Source organism: Calliphora vicina, chromosome 2 (genome assembly GCF_958450345.1).
Source record: "Calliphora vicina chromosome 2, idCalVici1.1, whole genome shotgun sequence".
Taxonomy (NCBI): domain Eukaryota; kingdom Metazoa; phylum Arthropoda; class Insecta; order Diptera; family Calliphoridae; genus Calliphora; species Calliphora vicina.
The window spans coordinates 130,160,634-130,184,760 of record NC_088781.1 but is presented as its reverse complement, the minus strand read 5'-3'; the positions used below and the strand labels follow the sequence as shown (position 1 = coordinate 130,184,760).

At 30.6% G+C, this 24,127-nt stretch overlaps 2 protein-coding genes across 2 annotated transcripts in view; one reads left to right on the top strand and one right to left on the bottom strand.

Annotated features, from left to right (window-relative positions):
• Nucleotides 1–6,837, bottom strand: part of LOC135951877 (chaoptin) — a 285,213-nt gene extending 278,376 nt beyond the window's left edge. The window contains exon 1 of the mRNA XM_065501621.1: nt 6,646–6,837. Within this exon, the coding sequence (XP_065357693.1) occupies nt 6,646–6,695 (50 nt within the window). The 5' untranslated portion in view covers nt 6,696–6,837. The remainder of the gene's footprint in view (nt 1–6,645) is intronic.
• TfIIS (RNA polymerase II elongation factor) overlaps nt 1–24,127 on the top strand; it is a 438,108-nt gene that overhangs the window by 154,576 nt on the left and 259,405 nt on the right. The window lies entirely within an intron of this gene.

Sequence of the window (24,127 nt, the reverse complement as noted above, 5' to 3'; positions counted from 1 at the left end):
TGCTAGCAAGATTCAAGGAAACAATCAACTATAAAAATGAACCTATGATCTCAATAAAATACTTTCTAGAACATATGAACTTCCTAGTTAGTATGAAAACACTAAACGAATTAAGTATTTTGGGCCATAAACTATTAAATTATTATAAATTAAAGCATACTTTTAGGCAGCTTCCAAAAAAAATTATTTCGAACATTTTAAAGCTTTTTGAGATTTCGATCTTGAAGATGAAGTTTTTTTGATCTTATATGTTCACAATTTTTGTTCTTTATGACAAGGGCTACAACTTTGTCTCAGAGCGTAAATCAAAATTCCATAGTGTTTGCAAAATATGAGCCTGGGAGACACTTGTCTTTATGGTTATATTTCCATTAATCAAAAAATTACACACAGTGTTTTACTAAAAATATATTATGTCCTTTTAAATTCTGCCTTAAATAAGTCCAATTCTTTTCGTTTACACACATCAATCAAAACTTAATTTTTTTTCTATCTCAATTCTTAAGAATTTTTTTAAATTCTTATTGCAAGCATAAACTTTTCTATGTAAATTTCTATAGCTGCAAGTCTTGTCTTTCCAAAGCTGTATAATATGTTTAATAATTCTGCACCAAAGGTATACAATTTTAAGTTTAAACCAAATACATACATTGCTAGAAATTAATATTAATCATACGCTCACATACATTTTTTTATTTTATACAAAAAAAAAAAAAATTTTTTTGTAATAAAACCATGTATTTTTAATTCTGCATTAAATAAGAACAATTTATTTAAATTACACAATTTACTCAAAACTAAATTTTTTTCCTCTCACAATTATTGAAAATATTTCAGGAATTTTTATTTGAAAACCCATAGTTTTAACGATGATATTAGAAAGCTTCAAGTCTTAGCTTTTCAAAAATATATCACTTGTTTAACATTTAAATACCTAAAATCCCCAATTTTCATATCAAACCAAAAATTTAAAAAATTAATATTAATCATACGCTCTCATATGTAATTTCTTATTATTGAATTATTTTATTTTTCACTATTCTTTTCACTTTAAATCCAACATATTTGCCAATTTAGCACAAAACTGATTATAGCTTCATTGAATTATAAACACAAAAAATCCATTTTCAATTGCATACTTTTTGGCTGCAAGCCAAATAACTGCATACTTAAGAGTGTTGAGATTAATTGAAGCTCTGTAGATGAAAAATAAAAGAAATATATTGATTGACGATAAAAAAAAACTACAAAATTTTATTATAATAACAATTGAAAGTTTAACTCAGAAAAATGTTTTGAAATTTATAATTTAAGAATGAAATCTGATGAAAAAAAATTCAAAGTCAAGGGGAAAAACAAACGTAGTGTTTGTTAGCAAATACTAACTGGCAATTTATGACTACTAGTGAGATTTACTACAGAAACACTTGCTTCACCAGAGCAAGGTTTTCTATAGCTCTATCTCTGGCTTGACTATGGTATGATTTTTTACAGAAACTCTAATTTGACTAGCGCATGATTTTCCATAGAAACTCTTGCTTGACTAGACCCAGATTTTCTATAGAATCTCTGCATTTTCTGTAGAAACTCTAGCTTGCATAGAGCATGATTTTCTATAGAACCTCTAGCTTGACTAGCGCATGATTTTAAATAGAAACTCTTGCTTGACTAGACCCAGATTTTCTATAGAATCTCTGCATTAACTAGTGTATGCTTTTTATAGAAAGTCTAGCTTGACTTGCGCAAGATTTTCTATAGAAACTCTAGCTTGACTAGCGCAAGATTTTCTGTAGAAACTCTAGTTTGACTATTGCAAGATCTTCTATAGAAAAGCTTGACTATCGCAAGATTTTCTGTAGAAACTCTAGTTTGACTATCGCAAGATCTTCTATAGAAAAGCTTGACTATCGCAAGATTTTCTATAGAAAACTCTAGCTTGACTATCGCTAGATTTTCTATAGAAAACTCTAGCTTGACTATCGCAAGATTTTCTATAGAAAACTCTAGCTTGACTATCGCTAGATTTTCTATAGAAAACTCTAGCTTGACTATCGCTAGATTTTCTATAGAAAACTCTAGCTTGACTATCGCAAGATTTTCTATAGAAAACTCTAGCTTGACTATCGCAAGATTTTCTATAGAAAACTCTAGCTTGACTAGCGCAAGATTTTCTATAGAAAAATCTAGCTTGACTAGCGCAAGATTTTCTATAGAAAAATCTAGCTTGACTAGCGCAAGATTTTCTATTGAAAAATCTAGCTTGACTACCGCAAAATTAGCTAGAAACTCTTGCTTGACTAGCGCAAGATTTTCGGTCGAAACTCTAGCTTGACTAGCGCAAGATATTCTACAGACACCCTTGAATGACAGGATGTAATAACGTATCCTGTTACTTTTAGAGATTTTCTCTTAATTATCTTAAATAAATTAAACACTTAAAACAAAATTGGACTATTCTCTAGGCAACTTAATAAAAATCCCTTAATTGCGTTACAAATTAAAATGAAACTCATTCGTTTAAGCAAAATTTTACAAATTGAAATTTAAAACATCTCAGCTCAATTTCATTTGACAAACTAAATCTCTTTGACTATTTTGTCCTATTCCTTATACATGTTTGTGTCTGTTTTAAACATCTCTATTTAAAATTTATTACGTGGGTGTCAGTTCCAACACGTGTTGGAAAAGTTTGTGAAACATTAATTTTATCAACAACATCTAAATGTTTTAAATGTGCACAAATCTCAAAAGGATTTTTGAAGATGTTGTGGGAACAAATTTTAGCACGATATAAATACAAAGTTAAAAACACAATTTGAGAGTCTTGATAATATTTCTTAGTAATTTGCTAACAACATAGCTTAATTACTGTTTAATAAATTAAGTGTTTGTATATAGAAGAAATGATTTGCTAGATAAGGTAACTAAACAAAGTATGATTAATAAGAATCTGCTCTATTTCAGAAAACCAGCAAAGGGTTTTCAAGATAATAAAATGATTTTAATAGGTTCTCTCATAATATAGTTCCACAAATAAACACAGTTTTAGCGATTTTTGTCACAAATAAAATACCTTATATTTCCCACCAACACCTTATACTATGACTTTGGGTAATTCTCAAAATTTACTCTATTTTCTTCAAACATTCTCTCTAATAAACTTGCATTAACTCAAACTTTCAAAAAATCCATTTATTTTATAAACAACATTTCACATTTCAAATATATTAAATTTGGTACCTAAAACTATGCTACAAATTTGTAGACCAAATTAAAAAAAATCTTTAGCATACAATTTCAGCTTAAATCTCATAAAAACCAGGAGGCAAGCGCATATTTTCTCCTCAACCCTTTTTAGCTCCACTTAAACTTTGTATTAAAATTGAGGTCATTCTTTTTTTTGCAGTTAAGAAGGCAAAAAAGAAATAAAAAAAACCAAATATGCAAAGTTACTGAAAAACGTTCATGTTTTTCACCGCACACTTTAGTGACATTCTTTAACTGCAGTAGATGGTCTCTTTTACTCCTCTGGAGTTGGTTGTAGGTTTTAAGTTTTTTTTTTATTTTTTTGTATTTTATTTTGTTTAAAGTCTGTTAGCAAAATAATGTTGCATTTTATTTTATTTAATTTTTTTTTTTGGGTTTTAGCTTGTATTCTTTACAGTTTATTTTTAGCATTTTCTTTTTGCTGTTAGACTATATTTACATTTGTGTACTGTTTTGCTGTAGCTGCTGCTGCACTGAGCTTCATTTCAACCAGATTGCATGTCAAACTACTTAACGAGTCTGGAAATGTATATTTAGTTTTTTTTTTTGTATAGTAAAGTGTAGAGATTTTGCTCCCTATAGCCAAAGCAAAAGTGATAAAAGTCTATCATGGAGGATATAATATTTTAATATAGAAATACTTTCCATAAAAATTTCAGGTAAATGAAAGATTCGAACTCTTGATTAAAGAATGATTTCAACAAAAATTTCTATGGAAACTTTTCACTACAGAAAGATTTTCTAGAAAAACTTTTGATTGAAGCGGGGTTTTCTGTAGAAACTCTTGACTAATGCTAGATTTTCTAGACTAAAGTAAGATTTTCTAATGAAAGACTTGACTTCAGCAAGATTTTCTACACAAACTCTTGAATAAAGCAAGATTTTCTATAGAAACTTTTCACTTTTCTTGACTAAAGCAAGATTTTCTATAGAAAAACTTGACTAAAGCAAGATTTTCTATAGAAAAACTTGACTAAAGTAAGATTTTCTATAGAAAAACTTGACTAAAGCAAGATTTTCTATAGAAAAACTTGACTAAAGTAAGATCTTCTATAGAAAAACTTGACTAAAGCAAGATTTTCTATAGAAAAACTTGACTAAAGCATGATTTTCTATAGAAAAACTTAACTAAAGCAAGATTTTCTCTAGAAAAACTTGACTAAAGCATGATTTTCTATAGAAAAACTTAACTAAAGCAAGATTTTCTCTAGAAAAACTTAACTAAAGCAAGATTTTCTCTAGAAAAACTTAACTAAAGCAAGATTTTCTATAGAAAAACTTGACTAAAGCAAGATTTTCTATAGAAAAACCTGACTAAAGCAAGATTTTCTATAGAAAAACTTGACAAAAGCCAGATTTTCTATAGAAAAACTTGACTAAAACAAGATTTTCTATAAAAAAACTTGACTAAAGCAAGATTTTCTATAGAAACTCCTGACTAAAGTAAGATTTTCTATAGAAACTCCTGACTAAAGGAAGATTTTCTATAGAAACTCCTGACTAAAGGAAGATTTTCTATTTGAAAAATTTGACTAAAGCAAGATTTTCTATAGAAAAACTTGACTAAAGCAAGATTTTCTATAGAAAAACTTGACTAAAGCAAGATTTTCTATAGAAAAACTTGACTAAAGCAAGATTTTCTATAGAAAAACTTGACTAAAGCAAGATCTTCTATAGAAAAACTTGACTAAAACAAGATTTTCTAAAGAAACTCTTCACTAAAGCAAGATTTTCTCTGAAACTCTGGACGGACTCAAGATTTTCTGTAGAAACTCTTAACTTCAGAATGGTTTTTTTCTGTAGTGTTTCCTTGATTCCTTGTTGCTTGATACTATTTTCTTTTCTAGTTTTTAATTTAAAAATTCTTGTTGTAGTTTTATTTCCATTATTTTTTTTCTTCCACATTTAGTGTGTTTTATTTAATGCACTGCAATTAGTATCAACACAGTAGCACGAAAATTTTTTTGGAAACAAACAAACAAAAAAAAAAGAAAATGTGTCTCAAACACTTTTAAAACAATTTCTAGAAGGCAACTTCATCTGATTAAAGTTCTTTTAAATAAACAATAATTAAAAATCAACAACTATAAAAGCAACTACATTGAAGGAAAAAATTTGTAGAATTTGTTGGGAATATGAGAAACTTGTAATAAATCACCTAATAATTAAATTCTAAATAATTGCTCAAACTTTATATACCTTCTTCTTTTCACCATTTTAATAAAAAAATATTTTTTAAAAAAATATTTTTTAAAATAAATTTAATATTAACACGTGTTCTTTGACATAATTTTTATACCCTTCAGCTTCGTGAGAAGGGTATATATAAGTTTGTCATTCCGTTTGTAATTTCTACATTTTTCATTTCCGACCCTATAAAGTATATATATTCTGGATCCTTATAGATAGCGGAGTCGATTAAGCCATGTCCGTCTGTCTGTCTGTCTGTCTGTCCGTCTGTCTGTCTGTCTGTCTGTCTGTCTGTCTGTCTGTCTGTCTGTCTGTCTGTCTGTCTGTCTGTCTGTCTGTCTGTCTGTCTGTCTGTTGAAATCAATTTTCTGAAGGCCCCAGATATCTCCGGGATCCAAATCTTCAATAATTCTGTCAGACATACTTTCGAGAATTTTGCTATTTAAAATCAGCAAAATCCGTCCATAAATAACGGAGATATGAGCAAAAATCCGAGACAACCTCTGAAAATTTCATCAAAAAACACAATGTATTGCATGCTTTGACAAAAAAACAACAAAACGTATGGTTGGATGTGCAAGCTATGCGTATTTTGTTTTTTTTTGTGTTTTGTTTCTTTTGGCGTTGTTGTAGTTTTTTATACAACTAAACGTTTGTTTGGTTGTGTGTTGGTTTTTTTGACAAAAAAACAACAAAACGTATGTTTGGATGTGCGTATTTTGTTTTTTTTTGTGTTTTGTTTCTTTTGGCGTTGTTGTTGTTTTTTATACAACTAAACTTTTGTTTGGTTGTGTGTTGGTTTTTTTGACAAAAAATCAACAAATCGTATGTTTGAATGTGCATGCTTTGCGTATTTTGTTTTTCTTTTGTGTTTTGTTTCTTTTGGCGTTGTTGTTGTTTTTTATACAATTAAACGTATGTTTGGATGTGTGTTGGTTTCATTGCCTTGCGTAGTTTGTTATTGTTTTTTCTTTTGGTGTTCTGTTTCGTTTGGCGTTGTTGTTGTTTTTTGTGTTCTTGATAAATTTAGGATGCTGTACGCTGAAAGTGGGCAATGTACATACATACCTATATACTTATTATAAAAAATAATAATGCATCCACAACAAAGGTGAAGGGTATATAAGATTCGGCATAGCCGAATATAGCACTCTTACTTGTTTTTTACTAAAATTATTGGGTACTTACATCATATGATTAGCTAACAAAAACACTTCCATCATATTAAATATTTTCATGTGTCTGCACAATAATTTATGGGGATTTTCTTGTTTGTTTTTACTTATTTTGCTGTGACGTCTACGTACAAATTTTCAGTAAAATAATTATAGATTGTATAATTTTTATTTTCGTCAAATTTAATTTTTTAATAACACACATATTTTTTTCTTATACGTTTTACTTATTTATTTGCTTTTTATTGAATTTTTTTATTTTTTTTATTTTGTGGGGCGAAATTTTATAACACGAAACACGCACTAGAAATTTTTTACTTGACTTATTTTTATAATTCACATGTTGTTTAGTTTCTTCTTTAAGATTTTTGTTTGTAGTTTAAAGGACATTTTCTTTGTTGGTTAGGTAAGAGAGCTGTAAATAAAAGAGTAAAGAGAAAAGTTTTATAAAAGTGTAGTATATTTTTAGGGGGTTTTAAATAGAATTGCTCTTAAGAAAGTTTAAGCTAAAGTTTTAGATTATTTGTAATAAACACCTACAAATAATTAATTATAGACAAATGCATAACTAATTGCATGCATTTTGTAAAAAGTTTCAAAATCAAAATACACATTTCTTGACCAACGCTAGATCTTCTATTAAAACTCTAGACCAACTCAAAATTTTCTATAGAAACTTTTGACCAACGCCAAATTTTCTATTTAAATTCTAAACCAATGTAAGATTTTCTATAGAAACACTTGGCCAAAGCTAGATTACCTATAGAAAGTATTGACCAATGCAAGATTATTAATTAAAACTCTTGACCAAAGCAAGATTTTCGATAGAAAATCTAGATCAACGCAAGATTTTCTATAGAAACTTTTGACCAATGCAAGATTTTCTATAGAAATTCTTGACAAACGCAAGATTTTCTATAGAAATTCTTGACAAACGCAAGATTTTCTATAGAAATTCATGACAAGCGCAAGATTTTCTATAGAAATTCTGGACAAGCGCAAGATTTTCTATAGAAATTCTGAACAAGCGCAAGATTTTCTATAGAAATTCTGGACAAGCGCAAGATTTTCTATAGAAATTCTGCACAAGCGCAAGATTTTCTATAGAAACTCTTAACCAACGCAAGATTTTCTATAGAAACTCTTGACCAATGCAAGATTTTCTATAGAAACTCTTCACCGACGCAAGATTTTCTATAGAACCACATGACCGACACAACATATTCTATAAAAACTCTTGACCAACCCAAGATTTTCTATATGTACTCTTGAACAAGCCAAGATTTTCTATAGAAACTCTTGAACAAGCCAAGATTTTCTATAGAAACTCTTGACCAACGCAAGATTTTCTATAGAAATTTCTGACCAACGCAAGATTTTCTATAGCAATTCCTGACCAACGCATGACTTTGTATAGAAATTCCTGACCAAAGCAAGATTTTCTATAGAAATTCTTGACCAAAGTAAGATTTTCTATAGAAAGTCTTGACGACGCACGATTTTCTATAGAAGCTCTTGACCAACGCAGGATTTTCTATGGAAACTCTTGACCAATTCAAGATTTTCTATAGAAAATCTTGACCAACCCAAGATTTTCTACAGAAACAGAGTTTCTATAGAAACTCTTGACCAACGCAAGATTTTCTAAAGAACCTCTTGACAGACGCAACATTTCCTATAAAAACTCTTGACCAACGAAAGATTTTCTATAGAAACTCTTGATTAAAGCAAGATTTTCTATAGAAACTCTTGACTAAAGCAAGAAATTTTATAGAAACTCTTGACTAAAGCAAGTTTTCTATAGAAACTTTTGAGTAAAGCAAGATTTTCTATAGAAAAATTTAGAAAAATTTGACTAAAGCTAGATTTTCTATATAAACTCTTGACTGTAGCCAGATATTCTATAGACTTCTTGAACTAAGTAAGATTTTCGGTAGAAAAACTTGACAAAATTAAGATATTCTATAGAAAACTTGACAAAATCAAGATTTTCTATAGAAAAACTGGACAAAATCAAGATTTTCAATAGAAAAACTTGACAAAATCAAGATTTTCTATAGAAAAACTTGACAAAATCAAGATTTTCTATAGAAAAACTTGACAAAATCAAGATTTTCTTGATTTTCTATAGAAAACTTGACCTAGGCTATATTTTCTAGCGAAGCTCTAGACTAAAGCAAGATTTTCTATAGAAAAACTTGGCTAAAGCAAGATTTTCTATAGAAAAACTTGGCTAAAGCAAGATTTTCTGTAGAAATTCTTGACCAACGCAAGATTTTCTATAGAAACTCTTGACCAACACAAGATTTTCTATAGAAACTTTTGACCAACGCAAGATTTTCTATAGAAACTCTTGACCAACGCAAGATTTTCTATAGAAACTCTTGACCAACGCAAGATTTTCTATAGAAACTCTTGACCAACGCAAGATTTTCTATAGAAACTCTTGACCAACGCAAGATTTTCTATAGAAACTCTTGACCAACGCAAGATTTTCTATAGAAACTCTTGACCAACGCAAGATTTTCTATAGAAACTCTTGACCAACGCAATATTTTCTATAGAAACTCTTGACCAACGCAAGATTTTCTATAGAAACTCTTGACCAACGCAAGATTTTCTATAGAAACTCTTGACCAACGCAAGATTTTCTATAGAAACTCTTGACCAACGCAAGATTTTCTATAGAAACTCTTGACCAACGCAAGATTTTCTATAGAAACTCTTGACCAACGCAAGATTTTCTATAGAAACTCTTGACCAACGCAAGATTTTCTATAGAAACTCTTGACCAACGCAAGATTTTCTATAGAAACTCTTGACCAACGCAAGATTTTCTATAGAAACTCTTGACCAACGCAAGATTTTCTATAGAAACTCTTGACCAACGCAAGATTTTCTATAGAAACTCTTGACCAACGCAAGATTTTCTATAGAAACTCTTGACCAACGCAAGATTTTCTATAGAAACTCTTGACCAACGCAAGATTTTCCATAGAAACTCTTGACCAACGCAAGATTTTCTATAGAAACTCTTGACCAACGCAAGATTTTCTATAGAAACTCTTGACCAACGCAAGATTTTCTATAGAAACTCTTGACCAACGCAAGATTTTCTATAGAAACTCTTGACCAACGCAAGATTTTCTATAGAAACTCTTGACCAACGCAAGATTTTCTATAGAAACTCTTGACCAACGCAAGATTTTCTATAGAAACTCTTGACCAACGCAAGATTTTCTATAGAAACTCTTGACCAACGCAAGATTTTCTATAGAAACTCTTGACCAACGCAAGATTTTCTATAGAAACTCTTGACCAACGCAAGATTTTCTATAGAAACTCTTGACCAACGCAAGATTTTCTATAGAAACTCTTGACCAACGCAAGATTTTCTATAGAAACTCTTGACCAACGCAAGATTTTCTATAGAAACTCTTGCCCAACGCAAGATTTTCTATAGAAACTCTTACCCAACGCAAGATTTTCTATAGAAACTCTTGCCCAACGCAAGATTTTCTATAGAAACTCTTGCCCAACGCAAGATTTTCTACAGAAACTCTTGACCAACGCAAGATTTTCTACAGAAACTCTTGACCAACGCAAGATTTTCTACAGAAACTCTTGACCAACGCAAGATTTTCTACAGAAACTCTTGACCAACGCAAGATTTTCTACAGAAACTCTTGACCAACGCAAGATTTTCTATAGAAACCCTTGACCAACGCAAGATTTTCTATAGAAACTCTTGCCCAACGCAAGATTTTCTATAGAAACTCTTGCCCAACGCAAGATTTTCTATAGAAACTCTTGCCCAACGCAAGATTTTCTATAGAACCACATGACCGACACAACATATTCTATAAAAACTCTTGACCAACCCAAGATTTTCTATATGTACTCTTGAACAAGCCAAGATTTTCTATAGAAACTCTTGAACAAGCCAAGATTTTCTATAGAAACTCTTGACCAACGCAAGATTTTCTATAGAAATTCCTGACCAACGCAAGATTTTCTATAGCAATTCCTGACCAACGCATGACTTTGTATAGAAATTCCTGACCAAAGCAAGATTTTCTATAGAAATTCTTGACCAAAGTAAGATTTTCTATAGAAAGTCTTGACGACGCACGATTTTCTATAGAAGCTCTTGACCAACGCAGGATTTTCTATGGAAACTCTTGACCAATTCAAGATTTTCTATAGAAAATCTTGACCAACCCAAGATTTTCTACAGAAACAGAGTTTCTATAGAAACTCTTGACCAACGCAAGATTTTCTAAAGAACCTCTTGACAGACGCAACATTTCCTATAAAAACTCTTGACCAACGAAAGATTTTCTATAGAAACTCTTGATTAAAGCAAGATTTTCTATAGAAACTCTTGACTAAAGCAAGAAATTTTATAGAAACTCTTGACTAAAGCAAGTTTTCTATAGAAACTTTTGAGTAAAGCAAGATTTTCTATAGAAAAATTTAGAAAAATTTGACTAAAGCTAGATTTTCTATATAAACTCTTGACTGTAGCCAGATATTCTATAGACTTCTTGAACTAAGTAAGATTTTCGGTAGAAAAACTTGACAAAATTAAGATATTCTATAGAAAACTTGACAAAATCAAGATTTTCTATAGAAAAACTGGACAAAATCAAGATTTTCAATAGAAAAACTTGACAAAATCAAGATTTTCTATAGAAAAACTTGACAAAATCAAGATTTTCTATAGAAAAACTTGACAAAATCAAGATTTTCTATAGAAAAACTTGACAAAATCAAGATTTTCTTGATTTTCTATAGAAAACTTGACCTAGGCTATATTTTCTAGCGAAGCTCTAGACTAAAGCAAGATTTTCTATAGAAAAACTTGGCTAAAGCAAGATTTTCTATAGAAAAACTTGGCTAAAGCAAGATTTTCTGTAGAAATTCTTGACCAACGCAAGATTTTCTATAGAAACTCTTGACCAACACAAGATTTTCTATAGAAACTTTTGACCAACGCAAGATTTTCTATAGAAACTCTTGACCAACGCAAGATTTTCTATAGAAACTCTTGACCAACGCAAGATTTTCTATAGAAACTCTTGACCAACGCAAGATTTTCTATAGAAACTCTTGACCAACGCAAGATTTTCTATAGAAACTCTTGACCAACGCAAGATTTTCTATAGAAACTCTTGACCAACGCAAGATTTTCTATAGAAACTCTTGACCAACGCAAGATTTTCTATAGAAACTCTTGACCAACGCAAGATTTTCTATAGAAACTCTTGACCAACGCAATATTTTCTATAGAAACTCTTGACCAACGCAAGATTTTCTATAGAAACTCTTGACCAACGCAAGATTTTCTATAGAAACTCTTGACCAACGCAAGATTTTCTATAGAAACTCTTGACCAACGCAAGATTTTCTATAGAAACTCTTGACCAACGCAAGATTTTCTATAGAAACTCTTGACCAACGCAAGATTTTCTATAGAAACTCTTGACCAACGCAAGATTTTCTATAGAAACTCTTGACCAACGCAAGATTTTCTATAGAAACTCTTGACCAACGCAAGATTTTCTATAGAAACTCTTGACCAACGCAAGATTTTCTATAGAAACTCTTGACCAACGCAAGATTTTCTATAGAAACTCTTGACCAACGCAAGATTTTCTATAGAAACTCTTGACCAACGCAAGATTTTCTATAGAAACTCTTGACCAACGCAAGATTTTCTATAGAAACTCTTGACCAACGCAAGATTTTCTATAGAAACTCTTGACCAACGCAAGATTTTCTATAGAAACTCTTGACCAACGCAAGATTTTCTATAGAAACTCTTGACCAACGCAAGATTTTCTATAGAAACTCTTGACCAACGCAAGATTTTCTATAGAAACTCTTGACCAACGCAAGATTTTCTATAGAAACTCTTGACCAACGCAAGAATTTCTATAGAAACTCTTGACCAACGCAAGATTTTCTATAGAAACTCTTGACCAACGCAAGATTTTCTATAGAAACTCTTGACCAACGCAAGATTTTCTATAGAAACTCTTGACCAACGCAAGATTTTCTATAGAAACTCTTGACCAACGCAAGATTTTCTATAGAAACTCTTGACCAACGCAAGATTTTCTATAGAAACTCTTGACCAACGCAAGATTTTCTATAGAAACTCTTGACCAACGCAAGATTTTCTATAGAAACTCTTGACCAACGCAAGATTTTCTATAGAAACTCTTGACCAACGCAAGATTTTCTATAGAAACTCTTGACCAACGCAAGATTTTCTATAGAAACTCTTGACCAACGCAAGATTTTCTATAGAAACTCTTGACCAACGCAAGATTTTCTATAGAAACTCTTGACCAACGCAAGATTTTCTATAGAAACTCTTGACCAACGCAAGATTTTCTATAGAAACTCTTGACCAACGCAAGATTTTCTATAGAAACTCTTGACCAACGCAAGATTTTCTATAGAAACTCTTGACCAACGCAAGATTTTCTATAGAAACTCTTACCCAACGCAAGATTTTCTATAGAAACTCTTGCCCAACGCAAGATTTTCTATAGAAACTCTTGCCCAACGCAAGATTTTCTACAGAAACTCTTGACCAACGCAAGATTTTCTACAGAAACTCTTGACCAACGCAAGATTTTCTACAGAAACTCTTGACCAACGCAAGATTTTCTATAGAAACCCTTGACCAACGCAAGATTTTCTATAGAAACTCTTGCCCAACGCAAGATTTTCTATAGAAACTCTTGCCCAACGCAAGATTTTCTATAGAAACTCTTGCCCAACGCAAGATTTTCTATAGAAACTCTTGCCCAACGCAAGATTTTCTATAGAAACTCTTGCCCAACGCAAGATTTTCTATAGAAACTCTTGCCCAACGCAAGATTTTCTATAGAAACTCTTGCCCAACGCAAGATTTTCTATAGAAACTCTTGCCCAACGCAAGATTTTCTATAGAAACTCTTGCCCAACGCAAGATTTTCTATAGAAACTCTTGCCCAACGCAAGATTTTCTATAGAAACTCTTGCCCAACGCAAGATTTTCTATAGAAACTCTTGCCCAACGCAAGATTTTCTATAGAAACTCTTGCCCAACGCAAGATTTTCTATAGAAACTCTTGCCCAACGCAAGATTTTCTATAGAAACTCTTGCCCAACGCAAGATTTTCTATAGAAACTCTTGCCCAACGCAAGATTTTCTATAGAAACTCTTGCCCAACGCAAGATTTTCTATAGAAACTCTTGCCCAACGCAAGATTTTCTATAGAAACTCTTGCCCAACGCAAAATTTTCTATAGAAACTCCTGATGAACGCAAGATTCAATTCGAAAGAAATCATTTCCGAATTTCCTTTTTTAAAGCATGCAAATTCGAAGGATTTTCTTTTCAAATCAAATTACACACTAATGAGAGATAGTCCTCTTGCATGGAGACCAGAAAAATCTGGCCAAATATGGATATTTTTAAGTCACAATTTGTAATAGATCGCGTTTTGCGATCGATCGAAACAAATAGCAATCGGACGGGGAAATGTCTCGGATATAAAACGGGTGAGGCAAAACATCCCAACCACTTCCTTATAAATGCTATTTAAAAGGTATTGCAATATGTGGCCTGGTATCCACATATATATATACCACATATTTGAGGCATTATTCAGCCAATGCTCGCTTCAAACGAATTAGTTGCATTCACCACAGCTGCCCTGTGATTGTTTGGTCAGATATCTGCAACTAATAATAGACAGAACCCTTTTTTCGCACCAAATACGGAGCATTACCTTATCGCCAAGGATATTGTCGATTCGGGTGGTTGGCCGGTCTTAACATACGATTTCTTACACTTTAGATTATCGCAATGGATCCATTTTTCATCGCAAGTAATGATTCGGTTCAAAAATTGAAGCAGCATTTCAGAAATGGAATATTTCAATATCTCTCAGATTCAGTTCGTATGGTACCCAATTTCGCTACTTTTGGATGATTCCTGATGCTCGCAAACATTTTAAAATTGCTGCTTGAATAGCTCCCAATGATTTTGGAAGCTCTTGTTTAGTTTCACAACAATCTTCATGAATTAATGTCTCCATTTCTGGGTCTTCAAACATTTTTTGCTGGCCTGTGCGATTATTGTCTTCCGTATCACAATCAACTGAACTACACAAACCATTTGTCGCACGTTAAAACCGCTTGAAATCATTCATCATAAGCTTTGGTGAGCAATCAGTTGGCTTCAGCGGTTTTTTTTCAAATTAAAGAAGTAAAGGAAAACTTCCCGCATATGACGCTTTGTTGGCACAAAATTTGACATTTTCGAAGCAAAAAAACTTTATTGTTTACACTATATTAATCAATAACTCAGTGAGAATATATTGCAGATATGTACCTTTCAAAAATAGATATAAGTTATTAAAAACATAACCTGCGTTCAAAAGATATGGCATCTATTGTAAATCCCACATTTTTAAGTCATAAACCTAATAATTTTCAACATCTTGTGATTTGTTCGTCTCCAAGTTTTAAGTTGTTTCACCCAACATGAATTGTTTACCTAAAATCCGGTTGCGTTCTATGTAGAAACATTTGAATAGGGATTTCATAATATCATCCATTAATCTGTTAATAAATTGATATCAGTCTTTGTATTTCCTTCAACAGATATGACCACACCTAACTGAATTCAGTTGCAGTCAATCGAAACTCATTAGCCAGTTGTTAAAAGCATATTACAGATAAAATAATTTGGAAAATTCATAGAAAAGTTTTGTAAAACATTAGGGATTACTTCAAGGAAACATTTTTTATAACTAATGATATTTTCTCTAAATTCTTGTAAAGTCTCTCATTTCTCCAGTGAATTTATAAATTTCTTACAACATTTGTTTATTTATTATATTATAAATCCCTTAAGTAAGCATCAAGTTTGTAATTTATGTTTTAAAACAATTAAACTTCATCTCCATTTGTTTGTTTGCTTGCTAGAAATAATACTTAATCTTTGCCCCTAAAAGTATGCTTTGCTTAGCCCATGATGTGTTTCCTTGCTAGTATAGCTCTCTTTCTCTGAGAAATGAAATTTAATTTAATATTCTTTGTTTTACAAAAAAATAAGAAACTTTTTTTAAACAATATTATATTCTTAGCCACAAATAATATTTAATATAAACACATTCAAATTTAATTTAGCCGATAACAAAATCCCCACTTGAAATATTAAAACAGAAGAAACAAAAAAATCTATAAAACTCAAATACAACCACGAATAGACAGTAAAGCAGAGAATAGAGAAAATTAAATGCTGAAAAGAGGAGTGTAGTGGAGAAAAAAAGCAATAAAAATCCGCTTAAATAAACAGCCATGACTTGTAAAATGGATAATCACACAAAAATAAATGATGATGAGTGGCTTTTAAATGGCTTTTCGTTAAGGACAAAACACAGCGACAACGTCAACAGCTACAACAACAAGTATTTTTGACATTAACAAAGCCAAATGACAACAATAAACACAAGTAGTCTACAAAAAAAATACAAAAAACAAGAAGACAAGCCACCCACAAATACTCACCAAAAAAAATATATACAAAATATTTTTCCACTAAAAACAATAAATCGTTTTTGGACGCTTAGAGAAAATTGTCAGTAAGGACAACTGATAAACATTATGACAAGTAGACAGCATAGATTTAGAGCATGATGACAGTGTTAGTATAAAGGGGGGGAGCCAAAACAGTTTTTCATACAAACATAGATTATGAAAAACGACTTAGAGAGTTAAACCAGGGCCAAGAGTCATTTTGTTAGTTAAGATTTACAGCATTATAAAAACAAACACAGCCATTGTCTCATATTTTCTCCTACACACACACAGACTTAAACTCATACACACTCAGTTTACTGAGAAAATTATGACACATACATTAACAAACCCTTGACAAAAAAAAAATACAAAATTATGAAACAGCATGTTTAAGACAGTTTAATAATAATATTTTGATTATATGTTTCTTTGAATTCAGCCAGGGGAATTTAACATGGTTAACATTTATCTTAGTAACCTTTTTTTTGTTATTTTCATTTTATTTTATTTTCTTTATTGTTGTTTTGTTTTTTTTTTTGTCAAATACACCCTATGGATTGTTGTGTTGGGTTACGAAATATTTTAAAAGAATTTTTCTGTTGAAATATCTGTTTTGTTAATACTGAGCTTTTATATAACTGTTTCATATTTATATTTTTTACTGCAAAACTTAAGGAAAATAAGTGTGTCATTTAATATTTGACATTTGACAATATTCAACATGAACTATGGATTATTTGTTTGTGTAAATCACGCTCCCATTCAATTATTAAAACCCAGATAATTGAAACTCAGAGTGGTAATTTATAATTTGTTTAAGAATCACGGTATTAAAAATCTAAGATATCGCTTTTGTACAAAAAAAAATTATGGCCTAAAATGTGAGACAACCTAAAAAAAAGTCTTGAATGAAAATAATTTTCAATAGGTTGTTCTTGTAATGTGAATAAAAGTTTAAAACAAGCCAGAGTTCAATATTCGGCAGTGCCAAATCGTATACACCTTTCACCAAAAAATACTATAAAAAATTATTTTTGTTGACAAAAAAAATTCAGTGAAAGAAAAAAATTCTTGAAATTTTTTAAAATTTTTAAAAATATTATATTGATGTCCATCGTGTATATAAATTATTTGGAGGCTTAGGAAAATTGAATTCAACATAAAGACGGGCAGACGGACATATGTACATTAGGGTGGCCCCATTTCTATGTAGAAAAAATAAGGTATCGATGTTCCCGCCTAAAATGAAAATTTGATTCATTCTAAGACTACGTTTTGAAATTTTTTCATCCTGGGGTCAATATTTGGCGAGCTTGATCAAAGGATAAAACTGTCCTTTTTTGAAGTTTTTCACATTTTTTCCATATTTCTTGCAAAGGAAGTAATTTGGTATCATATGAAAGGTCTTTGAGAGACGCATTCAATTGGTTAAATTGAGTTTAAATAGTCTACCACTTAAAAAACATAAGGTAGACACGTTATATATCAATGGATAGAGGATTTTATCTACTTTTCAAAAATATATATTACTTTTGGCAATTAAAAAATGCATGGAATACTTTTTTGAAAAATATGACAAAAAATGCTTTTTATTGAGTTTTTGCATAGATACAAATTTTTCAAATTGAAATTAAATTTTTATTTATGAACATTTTTTAATGAAATTACACAGTTATGTAGATTTTTCTATTTAAAATTAAAAAATAAAAACAAGTTTTGAAATTTGTTATCAAGTATTCCGCAATTTCCAAAAAAGTCTTGAAAAATCTCAAAAATGGGATTTTATCGTTTTTTGCCTATAATATCCATACCGGGGGCGGGGTTATCGGAATCCCTTACGAGGTAATTAAGAACCAGTGTTGCCAGTTTAGCCTTTTTGAGGCTAAATTTAGCCTTTTTATTTACTCTTTAGCCGCGAAATTTTGGTTTTAGCTTCGTGGCTTTTTTCTAGCCTTTTCTTAATTTCAAAATAGCCTTTTTTGAAATTAAAAAAGGCTAAAAATTTCGAGACTAAAGAGTAAATAAAAAGGCTAAATTTATATTTGTGAACCATTTTCATTTTAATTCATTACTGATTTTCATTTAGCTTTTCAACATACTCAAGAATTGTGCAGTATTAAAAGAACAAATAACAATTGCCAATATCAAGTGGTTCAAAATTAAATAGAGTATTTTATATCTGAAAGCTTAAATGTCTAGCAAATTCTCTTTCAAGACAAAATTGTTATTACACATTATATTCATCACTATATAATGGACAAGAGCCCCACAAACTCTTGAAGGCTTGTGATACTCGATGGCGATCAATAGCCGTTATACGTCTTGTGGATCTATGCTTCGAGTTAAAACCCATTTTGTTTTAATTTCGTCAAACCAGCAATTCTAAAAAGCCAAACTTTTAAGTAATTAATACACTGATTATAATTTGGCGTACCATCTTTTTTTAAAACCAGTATTGCATAAAGTACAAAAAGTAAATAAATCATTTGCTGTTTTCTGATTTAAAATTCAAGGAATTTGATCCATTATCGTCGCCAATTGAAAATTGTTTAATGTTTTTGACACATTTTTCATACTAGTTTGATGAATGAGAGATAAAATAAAGAACGTTTTAATTAGTGAAGATTATGACAAAAATAATACGACAAATTAAACTAATTGAGCAATTGCGACAAAGATTACCATATGAAAACTCTACGCAAATACCTTAAAAAGAATGAAAGTACTTTATTCCCCAAAAAAAAAGCGAAAAATCGCCTTTTTAAATTTTTTTAAATTCAAATACATGTAACTTTGGATTCAGCCATTATTATTAAACAATTCTTTCTTTATTTGATATATACAAAAGAAAAATGGAGAAAATCGGGAAATATTTGGATCCGTGGTCATCAAAAACTGGAGTAGGGTGGGTAAAAATATTGAAAATTTAATTTTCAAATGCGAATATCTCCTAAGCTATAAGAGATAATTAATAGCTACGATATCACTGCCATACAGAGCAAAAACATGCAGAAAACTAAAGTAATGGAGAAAAAATCATATTAAATTTGTAGCAAGAATTGCAGAACTGACTACATAAGTTAAATGGAATTTAATACTTACCTGAAAGTAGGCAACATTATTAAATATTAAGTAGTTACTGTAGGCTTTTATATAAAAATTCTTTAAATTTAATTAATCTATTAAAGCATGTTTAGATATTTTGTCAAAGAAATTTGCATAAATTTTATATAAACTACACTGTGTGTAATTTTTTGAGTCATGGAAATATAACCATATACGGACACCACTACATGATAAAAGACCAACTAAAAAAAGACCCAGTATTGCCCTAAGTAATGCACTTTTTATACCCTATACCACCATAGTGAGGAGGGTATTATGCGTTTCTGCAGATGTTTGTAACGCCCAAAAGTATTAGTCTAACACCCACCTTAATGTACACCGATCGACTTGGAATCACTGTCGATTAAACGATGTCCGTCCGTCTGTCCGTCTGGCTGGCTGTCCATATAAAATTTGTGCGCTGAGTACAGGTCGCAATTTTGAAGATATTTCGATCCAGTTTGGTACATATTATTTTTTCGGCCCAAGGACAAAGCCTATTGAAACTGGCTGAAATCGGTCCATTATTTCACCTAGCCCCCATACAAATGTCCTTCCGAAATTGGACTTTATCGGTCATAAATGTTTAATTTATAAATGTATCTCCACAAATTACGCTCCAAATAAGTTTTGTATTTACAAAATTCATGTCACCAAATTTTGTTACGATCGGTCCATAATTAGTCATAGCTCCTATATAGACCCGCTTCCGCAAATCAATTTAACGTGTATAAATCGCTTAAAAATGTTGGTATACTCACAAAATTCAACATAGTAAACTTTCATATAGACATAAATCGTACGACCTAATTTCATGGTGATCGCCCCATAATTGGTCATAGCACCCATATAAGGCCCACAACCAAAAATCACTCAAAAATATAAATTATTGAAATTTTAAAAGAAAAATGTTTTTGCTATTTTACTTAGTGTAGGGTATTATGGTCAAGCTTGACCGACCATACTTTCTTACTCGTTATACCTACACCACCATAGTGGGGAGGGTATTATTTTTATCTATATCTGGATTACTAAGTCATTTATATAGACAATATGGATATCTAATGATAGAGTCCATTGCAACGATGTATATAAGGCCATAGTAATTTGGACCTGCAATGGGCCAAAATCGGGAAAAATATTTTTTAACCCCAATTTTTTTTTAACAAAAACAATTATTTTGTCATAAATTTTTTTTCACTAATAAATTTCAAAAAAAAAAAAATTTAAAAAAAAATTTCCAAAAAAAATTAAAAAAAAAAACAATTTCGAAAAAAAAATTTTTTTACAAATTTTGAAAAAAAAAATAAAATTTTAAATTTCCAAAAACCATATTGAAAAAAAAAAATTATTTAAGAGTTGCTTGGTGAAGGGTATATAATTTTCGACACAGCCGAATATAGTTATTTTACAAGTTTTTATAAAAAATGCTTAAAAATCGCTACTCTTACTTGTGTTACTTAAGATTTTAGTTCAATCATGGCTCTTTGTTATTTAAAATTTTGGTTCATTTCTGGGTTACATTACAGTATAAAAATATACATATTTATTTAAATCAAATCTTGCGTAAATTTTGGAACACCATTTGTATTGATTGACGACCTCAATTCATTTACTTCTATGTCAAAATATGAAAATAAAATTTTGTTTGTCTTACTAAAGTAGACTATATTTGAAGGTATGTCGGAGTACAGTAAATAATCAAAGAAATGGTTCCCCTAAGACCCAGCTCACATTTTTACTTATACCCCTAAAGCAATAAAAACAAAGACATTACAAATCTATATTTATATTTATTTTAGAATATTTTCCAAGGGAATTCATACATACGAATGTATTTGACAACTTTTTTTATACCTAAAGAAAAATTGCTTTTCGAAATTCAACATTGAAAACTTAGTTGGAAATTTCCCCTTAAAAACAAATTTCAGTTTTCAAACAAAAAAATTTCTTAATAAAAACAACAAACCTTTAAAGGATTGTAAGCAACAACAATTTATGTTTTCGTTGTTGTTGTTTGACGTTATTAATGGTTCAAAATATATATGTTACTTTTGCATAATTTATGGGATTTTTTGTTAGTTTTTGTTATATTGCTGCTACTGCTGCCACAATTTGTTGCTGTTTATATTACTGTTGTTGTTGTTATTGTTAAAAGGCAATTTAAATGTTAACAACAGGTGCTTTTTATTAGTGGCAGTGAAGTTATAATAACCCAGGTACTTAACAGTAATAAATTAATATTCATCATACGCAGTGTTGTACAAAACAAAAAATAATAATTCTTTCTATAATAAAATTATTTTATGCTTAAATATGGAGGAGTGTAAAAGGGCTTTCATTTCATACTTTATGAAAAATGATGATTATTTTAAAGTTCATCTGATTAACATGAGCAAATTTCTTGTTTTACATTAAAAAAATAACAATAAAACTGAATAATTAATTATGTATTTCTGAGTGAAATATGAAAATTAATATGCGATGCAGAATAAAAACAAAATAAAATTAATACAATGTAACAAAGACAAAGGAAAGCTTAATGAATTGGAATTATTATTTTGTGAAAAAAAATATAAATTTGAAGAGAAATATATGGTTACGACATGGTGGCGGCAATTATGCTTTGTTGTTTGTCTCAAATGGTTAAATAAAATTTCAATCTATTGTTGTCTTCTGCAAAAATGTTCTGGTTTTTATATTATAATTATATGAAGGTTGCTATAAGGTCTTCATTATTCACTTTCAATATAACTGATTTTGAAATAAATTATGATACAAAAATTAAGAAAAAATATTATCAGATTTATAATTACGACATGACTAGAAATACTCCTTATATGTTTTCAAATAATCATACCATGATTATGATACAACCATAATACATTTCAATATACGAACTTTTAGTTCAATCGTGGCTTTTTTATACATCAAATTTGTGTTCTGTTCGGACTCTTTCTATACTTTCTATACTTTATCGAGTTTATTTGTTGATCTTTAAATAGAAACTCTATTACTGTAGAAATAGCATACGATCTTCTCTTCTGATCATACTCCCATTATACCAAAATATTACGGCCAATGTCCATTATCTCATACAGAAGCTTCATTGTTCAAGACTGATTGGTTGAATATTAAAAATAGCCATATCCACACTGAACTTAAAATACAGTAAGAGGAAGATATCAACAATTTTATTAGACACCTCAAGTTTCTAATCTTTTTTGGCCTTGGATCACACTAAATGCCAAATTCCTCTTAAATCTACAATGTATATTTCTAACGCAGAAACTAGTGGACTCCTCATCGAAAAGTGGAGATTTAGACGAGATTGGCAACATAACAGATTTCTAGCTGCTAAGCGGATGCTGTCCACTGCAAGTAAGAAACTAAAAAGTTCCTTTCCTTCGGAAGAGGATCGCAGAAATCGAAAGTTTAACCATTACCAAGCACACAAACTTCTCCTTTTGGAAGGAAGTTACAAATATTAAGCCACCGATATAGGGTTAGAGTCTGATAATAAAATCTGATGGTACCTGGGCACGTAAAGTAGAAAGAATAAGGTCAATGTTTTCGCTGATAATTTAAGTAATGTGTTCCAACCAAACTGCCCAACCAAAAAGTTTGTATTAGGAGTTACCTGTTCGCTTAGTAGCAGAATATGAACCTAATCAATTTTAGTCTAGAAGATGTCCAAAATATCATAAAAGGCCTAATTACACCTTCCTTGATTGAAAACCTATCCGATGTTGCAATTGTTGAGCTCACAGTATTACTCAATGTGATCTTTTCCGTAGGATTTTTTCCGAATGAGTGGCAAATCTCCCAAATTATAATGATACCCATGTCAGACAAGACATTGACATCATCCTACAGAACGATTAGCTCATTGCCTTGTTTGTCTAAACTATTTGAGAAAATAATCCAAGGAAAAATTTAAACATTCCTAAATAGTCAACACATTATCCCAGATCATCAATTTGGATTCCGAGAGCATTAAGGAACAATTGAGCAAGTTAACCGCCTAACTGGAAAGACACGAAAATCATTCAAACTAAAAAGGTACTGTTCGGTAATATTTCTAGATTTTGCCCTGCTTTTGACAAGTCAAAAGTAAGCACATAAGGTTTTCTCTTAGAAGAAGAAGCTGTTCACTAGTGGCACTAAACAGTGTGAACATCCACAGTCTAATCACCTTACATACCTTCTTATTCATTTAGATCGACGGCTTATTTGGGGTCGGCACATAGAAGTCAAAATGGATCCATATGAACAGAAAAGCTTCTATATTACACTAGCTAATCCACCATCAATCGAAATTAAAAATTAATTGCAAAGTAATCCTGTACAAGATTGTCTTAAAACCAAGCACGTAATAACAGTATGTCATACAGAAATAAAAACATCTACAGGGACTTAGATGTGTCTTTAATCACGGATGAATTTAGAAGAAAATAGTGAAGCTTTCTTGTCAAAATTACATCCGAACCCGATCGCAAATCTATTTGCAGTAACTCAAAACAGATCAAGGCTAAGTAGAGATGATTTTCCACTCATCTTATTTTAGACGAATTTGGCAAACATGATTCTCACTTGAGAGAACAATAATTGTTAAGTTATATGATGTAATTACTTCTCATTCTGTACCTCACATTGTAGATCATTCTATACTTCCAATTATAGCCCAATTAGAGCTCTTTCTATACTTTATTTTTAACTCAATCGTGGCTCTTTCTGTTCCTCAAATTTTAGTTCAACCATGCCTTTTGCTCCACTTCAAATTTTAGTTGAATCGTGTTTCCT